This window comes from Setaria italica, chromosome V (assembly GCF_000263155.2).
Source record: "Setaria italica strain Yugu1 chromosome V, Setaria_italica_v2.0, whole genome shotgun sequence".
NCBI classification, from domain to species: domain Eukaryota; kingdom Viridiplantae; phylum Streptophyta; class Magnoliopsida; order Poales; family Poaceae; genus Setaria; species Setaria italica.
The window spans coordinates 25,831,369-25,841,267 of NC_028454.1; the positions used below are offsets into that span (position 1 = coordinate 25,831,369).

Below are 9,899 nucleotides of genomic sequence, written 5' to 3' on the forward strand. Positions count from 1 at the left end.
CAGACCGCACAGCCGCACTCCTATCCACAAGTGGCAAGTCCGCAGGCGCCAGGCGCAGCCCTCGCACGTAGCACGCCGCACCCCCACCCCCAGTCCAGCAGTCAGTCCCCCACCCCGCCGCCGTCCGTCGGCCGTGAGGCCGTCCTGCGCCGCCGCACGGCCTCGCCTCTCCCGCAGACCCGCACATGTCCTGCCGCCCGCCAAGCTGCGCTCAAAAGCTATGTACATAGGTTTTACTACGTATCTAGATATAATATATATCTAGGTGCACAACAAAAATTATATATATAGAAAAGCCAAAACAAATAGTAATGTGGGACGATGTTCGTAAATTGAAGTCAGCAAAGTAAATCTGTTTCATTAATCCACAATACTCCAGAACATTAACTCTTGGGAGGAGAGAGTGTTGGAAATAAACTGGCAGGTCTGGCTGCGGCGAGAGTGGTAGTATATGTAAACCACGGCGCTGAGAAGCGGGGCTGCGGGGGTTCCTTCTCACACATGCTTAGCATTATGATCAGCTCTACTTGCATGTGCACCAATAGTATATGTTGTGCAGTGTCTGATAGCCTCCATTTTCCCTTTTTGAACATCTTCCTCCCGTTTCTCTTTATCTAAAAACTTTTTTTTTCAGAAAAATCAAACACGAGGCCTCTCAAGTCATGCCAACACGTTCCTTGAAGAGCCACATTGTAATGCACCGGATGTGGAAGCAGTGGGAGCAAGGCAGGGGGACATGGCCCCGGCGCCAGCAACCTAGCTGGAACTGGAAGCCCTCCATGCATATGGAGCACTGGAAGACCTCCGGCGAGAGGTCGACGCCCTGAAGCAGCCGCATGGACGAGCTTGCCATGGATAGCGCGCCGCGTGTCCTAGCTCGTAGTGGAGGAAGACGGAGGAGTCATATATAGACTTAGAACGTCTGCTGGTCCGTGCCGGGGCCCTCGTCGCGGTGACTCGGCGTCGAGTACACCCGCGCCAGAGTGCAGCGAATGCGCACCGACGACGGACCCACGCACGGCGGCGGGCCGTGGCGCTCCAGCCTCGTGTGGCAGTCGGACACCATTACCCTGGTCGCCAACCAGCGCCGCCGGGGGGGGCGGGGGGGGGGGGGGGGGGGTTCGAGCTGTGCAGCCGCCCCGGGCCCAAAAAATGGAGGGGCCCATTTGTATGCATGTATATGTATACGGTATACTCTATCCCATGTACAGAATAGGAGTCCAGCAGTCCAACAGTTTGTTCTATCCCATGTATTCGCGTCTCATCAATCTTCAGTTGGGCCAGGCCCATAGCACAGCAGGACTGCAGGAGGCCAGTAGACGCGAACGGACCGATTAATTAGGTGATTTGACGATTGACGATTCGCATGCCGTGATTGACGATTTGATGTCTGGAGTCTGGACGCCAATCGCCAAGTCGCCGTCTCGCACTCTCGCCGAAACCCTGAAACCTGAGTCGCCGTCTCGTCGGAACCAGAAACTCCTCGACGCCTGGACGCCTCGACTCGACGTCTCAACCGTCGTCTCCTCGACTCTTCGAGCTGTGCAGCCACGGCCAGAAGTAAAATAGGCGCTCCAATCCTCCATTAATATTTGAAATTCATCTATACTGTATCTTACATAATTTACTAATAATTTGATTAAGTCGGTCCTATATATTAGTACATTTGTAAGTTAATTATCTTGTTAAAAAATCCCAGTGCCCTCATGTCATCTAAAAAGCATGCATCAGGCAGTGAGAAAAGGAAAAGGAAAAAACGTGTATATGAGTTGATAGAATCACAAAGAGGATCCATTGACAAATTTTTTAAGAGTAGTACAACAACTTCAAGAAACCCAAACGATTTGATGATAGTTGCTGTGGAGGAACAAACTAATACTATTCCAGAAGACAATGTTGGCATCAACACGGATGATAACAATGTGAGTGATCATGAGCACTTTGCTAGTGATGAAGAACCCGTTTTTACTTCAGATATGTATGATCCAGTCAATTGGGACAATCTTGATAATAAAGCAAGGGACATATTAGTAGAGAAGGGGCCTATAAGAGAAGAAAATATTATATTTCCTTTGGATGCCAACTCAAGACATCTTTCTTACACTCATTACTCTAGAAAAATGAGCAATGGAGAAGTACGTGACAGGAAATGGTTAGTCTATTCAAAACATGTTGATAAAGTATTTTGCTTCTGCTGTAAGCTTTTCGGTTCTAATAACCGCAACAATTCACTGGGGCGTGATGGATTTAGAGATTGGAGGCATACCAGTGAGAGGTTGAAAGAGCATGAAGTTAGTGTTGATCATATTACCAACATGAACTCTTGGAATGAACTGAGTGCAAGACTAAGGAAACGAGAAATGATCGACAAGGAGTTACAACAGCAAATTGCAAAGGAGAAAGAATGCCTAAGGCAAGTTCTGTTACGAATAGTGGCTATTGTGAAATTTCTTGGTAAACGCAACTTAGCTTTTCGAGGATCTAGTGAGCAACTTTACAATGACCTTAATGGTAATTTCTTAGCTTGTTGTGAGATGATCGCAGAATTTGACTTGGTGATGCAAGACCATCTTAGACGTATTCAAAACAAAGAGCTTCAATATCATTATCTTAGTCATAAAATTCAGAATGAGTTGATTTCTCTTATAGCTTCTGACATTACAAGTTCTATCATAAAGATTGTTGAAGATGCCAAATATTTTTCGGTTATCCTTGACTGCACCCCAGATGTGAGTCAACAAGAACAGATGAGTTTGTTGGTTCGATGTGTTGATATGTCTAATGGACAAATAAAAGTTGAAGAGTACTTTCTTGGTTTTCTGAAGGTGGATGACACATCTGGTGAAGGGCTTTTCAATGTATTGCTTGATGCCATCAAGTCATTTGGTCTTAATATTAATAATGTCAGGGGTCAAGGTTATGATAATGGCTCTAATATGAAAGGAAAAAAATAAAGGAGTACGAAGGAGGTTGCTTGATATAAATCCAAGAGCTTTGTATATGCCATGTGCTTGCCACAGCCTTAATCTTACCCTTTGTGATAATCTTACCCTTTGTGATATGGCTAACTCCTGTACTAAGGCTATTTCCTTCTTTGGAGTTGTGCAGCGGGTATATGTATTATTTTCTAGTTCTACCAAGAGATGGAGTGCTATGCTTGAACATGTCAAAGATTTAACTGTGAAGTCATTGAGTAATACTCGTTGGGAGAGTCGAATAAAAAGTGTCAAAGCAATTAGATATCAAGTTCCTCAACTACGGTCAGCTTTGAAGGCATTAAGTGAAGATAGATATACCACTGCAAAGGATAGGAGTGATGCAAAAAATTTGTTTGATATCCTTAGAAGCTTTGAGTTCATACTTGGTATGGTAATTTGGCATGATGTTTTATTTGCTGTAAATACTGTGAGCAAGAAGTTGCAGTCACCATCCATGTGTATTGATTCTACCTTACGATAGATAGAAGGTATGGTGAGTTATTTTGACACTTATAGAAATGAAGGGTTTGCTTCCAGTATGATCATTGCTAGAGAAATTGCATCAGACATGGGTGTAGAGACAACATTTCCCGTAACGCGGCGTGCTTCTAGGAAGAAACAATTCGATGAAACAGAATACAATGAATCAATCTTGCAAGCTGAGAGGGACTTTGAAGTTAATTATTTTTTGGTTATAGTTGATAATGCAATCACATCACTAAAAAGGAGATTTGAGGAACTCCAATCATTCAAAGGTATATTTGGGTTTTTAATGAGTTCAACAACCTTGAATTCCCTAGATGGTATTGAACTAAAATACTGTTGCACTAAGTTTGCAAAAACTTTCACTCTAGATGGTGAATCTAATGTTGAGATAAATGATTTGATTTCCGAGTTAAGTGTTATGTAGTTCACTTTGCCAGATAGACCAATGTCTGCTATGGAGATTTTTGAGTTTGTCAGAGAAGCAGATTGCTATCCTAATATTTTTTTGCTTATCGAATCTTATTTACTATGCCTGTGACTGTAGCATCAGCTGAAATAAGCTTTTCAAAATTGAAATTGTTGAAGAATCATCTAAGGTCTGTAATGTCTCAAGAAAGGTTAAATGGTTTGGCCACTTTATGTATTGAGAGGAAATTGTTGGATCAGATCAATATTGATGCCATCATCAATGACTTCGCATCTAGAAATGTTAGAAGAAATTTTTGATGTAATATAAATTGCTTGATATAAATGTTGTTTTTGGACACATGATCTAAATATTTTATTATTATTACTATTGTTGCTACTACTTTTCTTAGTATAGCTGTATAGGCCCCCTCTTTTAGTTTCGCTACGGGCCACAAAAGTCTCAGGACCGGGCTTGTCGCCAACGCCGCCATCGGTAGGCAAGTCAAGGCGGCGGTACGGTGAACCAAGGAAGCTTTAGGAACTTACGTGATCGACACGACAACACCTGCCAAGAAGGGTTTCTGCTTGAGATTTGAGAAAGAAGAAAAGACCCAAAACTTCACACGTGGGTCGGCGCCTTCTCCAGCCAATACACAAGCGCAAACGAACCCACGTTACGCTTTCCGTGCGAAATCCCAAAATGTCGTACAATAACCCTCGTCCATATTAGGGCCGCCAAAGTCCACCAAAAAACAGTTACAGGTCCACCAAAATCCACTCACGCGCGATTGACATGACGACAAGTCTAAAACCCACCAAGAAGGGATGGGCCAAGGTCCAGGCCCAACAAAAAAAAAGAAAGGAAAGTGTATGTCTACTTGGAGAAGAACTTGTTCTGTTCCAAGCCATGTTGCGTCAGAATTCGTGTAGCAACGTAAAATGCCAACGTCGCCAAAATCTTCGATGGCAGAGGCCCCATCAAACACAAGTCAGTTCCCAATTCGATGCTGCGAGATCTGGAGTTGTCCGGCGGTCCACCGCAGCGGCAGGCATAGGCAGTTGGAGATCTTGGGCCTGGCCCAACAAGCAAGCACTTGCGCCCAAGAGGGCCTACCCAACAAGCAAGTGCTGGCCTACAAGCAAGTGCTGCGCCAGACCAACATCTCCAATAATCTCCCACTTGCACAAGAGTTAATTATGTAAGTATTCATGTGTTTCAATCCCTTAAGTGTGTGACCCCGTAGGTTCATGCAACCAATGAACATGACTCGGAAACCATTTCCGATCAATAGTTAGCATTGGTCTCTAGCAAGGCGTACTGACTCTCGAAGGTTCACGAAGATCATATCTTACATAACCTGTAACACTCGGCAATATTATATCCTTCCGCCACATGACACCTAGCAAAGTATAAGGCGAGTGAAATACTACCCTTATTCTTAGGCATTTCTCGCTCAGTGAAGAACTTTTCTAATCGACTAACCTTTAGTCGAGGTATGGACATGCGCTTTTAGTTCATCACATCGAGAGGATCCAGAGGAGTCTCAACGATAGCAGTGTATTCACGGTGTCTCGTAGTGGGTCTATCCGGCACTGTGTTCCTAACACGTGCCTACAATGTTGGCGCAATATCTCATATTGCCATGACCTGTGAAACAAGATCATCCACCCAACACATGTACCAGCTTATCTCTACGTCACAGCCCCGCATAACGGATGGAAGCTGATGATCATTTTTAGTACAATGTCAATATTGTATCATGGAGTTTCACTAACGAATCACGTATTCGCTAATCACATATAATGATAAAGTCATGGAACATATCACTGAAAAATACAAATTACAAATGTTGACATAATATCATCATCTTATGACTACCTTTATGGAATACATCATCATAAGCCTCCCACTAGTGCTAGTCAGTTATGCCATCATCTCATGCCCATTGATTTCGTATGCATCTCATGCTTTGCTTGTGGGAGTGGCTTAGTCAACGGATCTGCAATGTTTAGATCGGTGTGCACCTAGCATATCTTCACATCTCCTCGATCGATGATTTCTCAGATCACGTGATATCGCTGTAGTATGTGTGTGGACTTCTGGTGCGACCTAGGCTCCTTTACCTGTGCGATAGCACCACTATTGTCACAATAGAGGTCTATCATACTAGAGCAACTAGAGACCACGCCCAACTCAGAAATAAATTTTCTGATCCATACAGCTTCCTTTGTAGCTTTCGAAGCTGCAATATACTCGGCTTCTGTTGTCGAATCTGCAATTGTCTCTTGCTTAGAACTTTTCCAGGTCACTGCCCCACCATTGAGGCAGAAGACATATCCCGATTGAGATTTTCTATCGTCTTGGTCAGTTTTGAAGCTAGCATCTGTGTAACCATTTACAACAAGATCCTCCAAACCTCCATAGACTAGGAATATATCCTTGGTTCTTCGGAAGTACTTAAGGATATTTTTTACTGCAACCCAGTGACCATAACCTAGGTTGGATTGGTATTTGCTCGTAACACTTAGAGCATACGAAATGTCTGGGTGCATGCACAACATGGCATACATGATCAAGCCAATAGCTGAAGCATATGGCACCCGACTCATCCTTTCCTGCTCATCAGGAGACGAAGCACACTGAGTCTTGCTCAAGGTTACACCATGTGATATAGTTATGAATCCTTTCTTGGAATCATTCATGTTGAACCTGTTCAACACCTTGTCAAGGTACATGCTCTAGCTCAATCCAATTAAGCATTTAGATCTATCTCTATAGATCTTTATACCCAGTATGTAGGCTGCTTCTCCAAGGTCCTTCATAGAGAAACTCTTTCTCAATGAGGTCTTGACATCCTCCATAAGCGGAATGTCATTCCCAATTAATAGTATGTCATCCACATACAAGAATAGAAATACGAGTGCGCTCCCACTAGCTTTCTTGTAAACACATGCCTCTTCTTAATTCTTAGAGAAGCCAAACGATTTGACTACCTCATCAAAGCGAAGATTACAACTCTAGGATGCTTGCTTTAGCCTGTATATAGACTTCCTAAGTCTACACACTTTTCTAGCATTTTGCTGGTTGACAAACCTTCAGGCTGTGTCATGTACACATCCTCACTTAGGTTTCCATTAAGGAAAGCTGTTTTGACGTCCATTTGCCAAATCTCATAGTCATAATATGCGTTAATTGCTAGAAGGATCCGAATAGACTTTAGCATGGCAACAGGCGAAAATGTCTCATCATAGTCAACACCTTGAATTTGACAAAAACCTTTCGCTACCAGTCGTGCCTTATAGATGTGAACCTTTCCATCAACATCTATCTTTTTCTTGAAAATCCATTTACACTCAACGGCTCTCACACCATCGGGTGGATCAACCAGGTTCCAAACCTGATTCTCTCTCATGGACTCCATCTCGGATTGCATGGCATCAAGCCATCTCTCAGACTCCGGTCCCATCAATGCTTCTATGTATGTTTTAGGCTCCTCATTATCCAACAATAGGATGTCATGCTGCCCTGTAATTAGTAGCGTGTACTTATCAAGTGCGCGATGTGCTCGTATTGATCTTCGTGGTTGAGGTTCATCATGTTGGTCAGGGACCATCGCTAATTCATCATGTTGCACCTCATCAATGGGAATTGAAATATTTTCTGGTGTTTCTTGAACTTCTTCAAGTTGCACCGTGCTCCCACTAATTTCTTTCAAGAGAAACTCTTTCTCAAGAAAGATAGCATTTCGAGCAACAAACACTTTGTTCTCTTGACGGTTATAAAAATAGTATCCTTTGGTTTCCCTAGGATACCCCACAAAGACACATTTATCAGATCTGGGCTTGAGTTTATTGGGCGCCAAACACTTCATGTAGGCTTCACAGCCCCAAATCTTCAAGAATGACAAACTGGGATGCTTCCCAGTTCATATCTCATATGGCGTTTTCTCCACAGATTTAGATGGTACACGGTTTAGTATGAACACAACAGTCTCTATTGCATAGCCCCAAAAATACAATGGAAGATCAACTTGACTCATCATAGACCTCACCATGTCCAGCAAGGTTTGGTTCCTCCGCTCGGACACACCGTTCCACTGCGGTGTTCCTGACGGAGTCAATTGTGGAACAATTCCGCAACTCTTTAGATGATCGCTAGACTCATGGCTCAAATATTCTCCACCATGATCCAATTGTAGGAATTTCATTGTCTTGCCGGTATGATTTTGTACTTCATTTTGGAATTCTTTGAACCTTTCAAAGGATTCTACCTTGTTCCTCATCAAATAGATATAGCCGTATCTACTCAAGTCACCAGTAAAGGTAATAAAGTACTGTGGGTTTAGGGTTTAGGCATTTCTATGGTCAGGCAAACTACCAATAGGTAGGCCCTAGGGTTGGGGATGTGGACCCAATGATCTTGTCTGAAAAAAGTTATGGACTGCTCAAACCATCGTAGGTACTGGACTGGTTGCATTGAAATGAAGTGGACTTCACACTGGCGTAGCTTATGTTGTCGATTGCTGCAAGAGGCATTGTGACCGCCTACAATGATGTTGACCTGGCGCTCAAGCCGCTGGAAATCTCCATTCTGGTCGGCATTGGGACGCTGGGCGTCATGGCGCAACGGATCATGTTGTTCTTCTCTGTTCTGGTCGGCGTGGTCATCGCGCCTGCCTTTGTTATGGTCGTCATGATCGTCGCTGCTGCGACTGTCATGGTTGTCCTAGCGTTGACCATCGTTATGATTGCAATACTCGCACCTATTGCTATCTAGACGGTCATCGCTATCGTGGGGTCGCTTATATTCCACCGGGGCAACAAGCTCCTTTTTCAAAGTCATGCAATCTCGCAGAGTATGGCATACATCCTTGTGAAAAGGGCATGGGCCGCTCAGAATTCTGTCAAATTCTTCTCGGTTGAAGGTGCTTTGCCTGGTTGGATTATTCCTAGTTGTGTAGACCTCCAGAGCCCTTTTGCGGAGGTGAGCTTCCGGACAAACTTGGGGTTCATCATGCAGTGGTTGACAGTAGTCATCGCTCTAGTGGCATCTCTAAAACTGGACTTTTGATGCCTCTTCAATATCAGCTTGCTCGTTAATCACCTCCATCATCTGTCTGACTATTTTCAGTTTTGCCTCATATAGCTTCTCAAACATTTTCTGATTTGTCAAGCCCGAGTGAAAATACCAGATGATATCGTGATCATCGATACCTGCAAGCCTGTTGCGATTCTCGAAGAAGCGGTTAGCGCATTCTCGAAGTGGCTCGCCTTCTATTTGACGGACTTGATTGAGCTTTTCCTTGTTGCTAGTCAGCTGTATGTGGCTTGATAATTCTGAGTGAAAGCTCAAGCGAGATGACCCCAACTGTCAATGTTGTTTAGGGGAAGGTTTTCCAGCCACAAGAGCGGAGCAGGACCCATAACTACAGGGAAGTAGGTGGCCATTTGATCGTAGGTGCCGTTAGCAGCTCTCACGGCCGTACTGTATGTTTTGAGCCATATAGTTGGGTCTGAATGGTCGTCACACTTTTCATTGATGGTTGGTTTGAAAGTAGGTGGCCACACAACAGCCCTGAGGTGAGGCGTAAAGGCAACAAAGCCGTCAATTGCCATGTCATCATTGTAGTCGTCATCGAAATAGTATTAGTCGGGGTTGACCCTTCCACGCCCACCATAGTTGCGTCTAGTTGGATAATAATCATCTTCATAATCGTACTCCCGTCTAGGCGGGTTGTAAACATCCTCGTAGTTATAATCACGCCTGGGTGGATCGTGGGGACCTTCGGGGGCATCGTATGCACGGTCGTAGTCGGCGCGACGACGCATCTCATCTTCCTGATGGCGTCTGTCAGCATGCACCACGTCACGGTTGGGTATAGGGGCGCCATAGTCAAGATCGTACTCGGTGCAGCGACAAAGCTCATACTCATCACGCTCGTTGTGACGTTTGTTTAGGTCAACACGGACATTGCAGTTCTGGCAAAGCTCGTGCAGGTCATCCCGGATATCGCGCTGTCGATCTAG

At 44.2% G+C, this 9,899-nt stretch overlaps 1 protein-coding gene across 1 annotated transcript; it reads left to right on the plus strand.

Moving 5' to 3' along the window:
• The first annotated feature begins 1,706 nt into the window (after positions 1–1,706).
• LOC101767489 (zinc finger MYM-type protein 5-like) lies at positions 1,707–9,899 on the plus strand. Its single transcript, XM_014805213.2, has 4 exons — positions 1,707–2,575; positions 3,067–3,117; positions 8,403–8,592; positions 9,831–9,899. The coding sequence occupies exons 1-4, from the start codon at positions 1,707–1,709 to the stop codon at positions 9,897–9,899; spliced, it is 1,179 nt and encodes a 392-aa protein (XP_014660699.2).

Bases quoted from the DNA above. Each gene is read 5' to 3' on its own strand.
- LOC101767489 (XM_014805213.2), top strand. From the start codon at position 1,707: ATGTCATCTAAAAAGCATGCATCAGGCAGTGAGAAAAGGAAAAGGAAA. The intron at 2,576-3,066 runs ACGTATTCAAAA...TGTGATATGGCT, and splicing joins GTGATGCAAGACCATCTTAG to AACTCCTGTACTAAGGCTAT. The intron at 3,118-8,402 runs GTATTATTTTCT...GATTGCTGCAAG, and splicing joins GAGTTGTGCAGCGGGTATAT to AGGCATTGTGACCGCCTACA.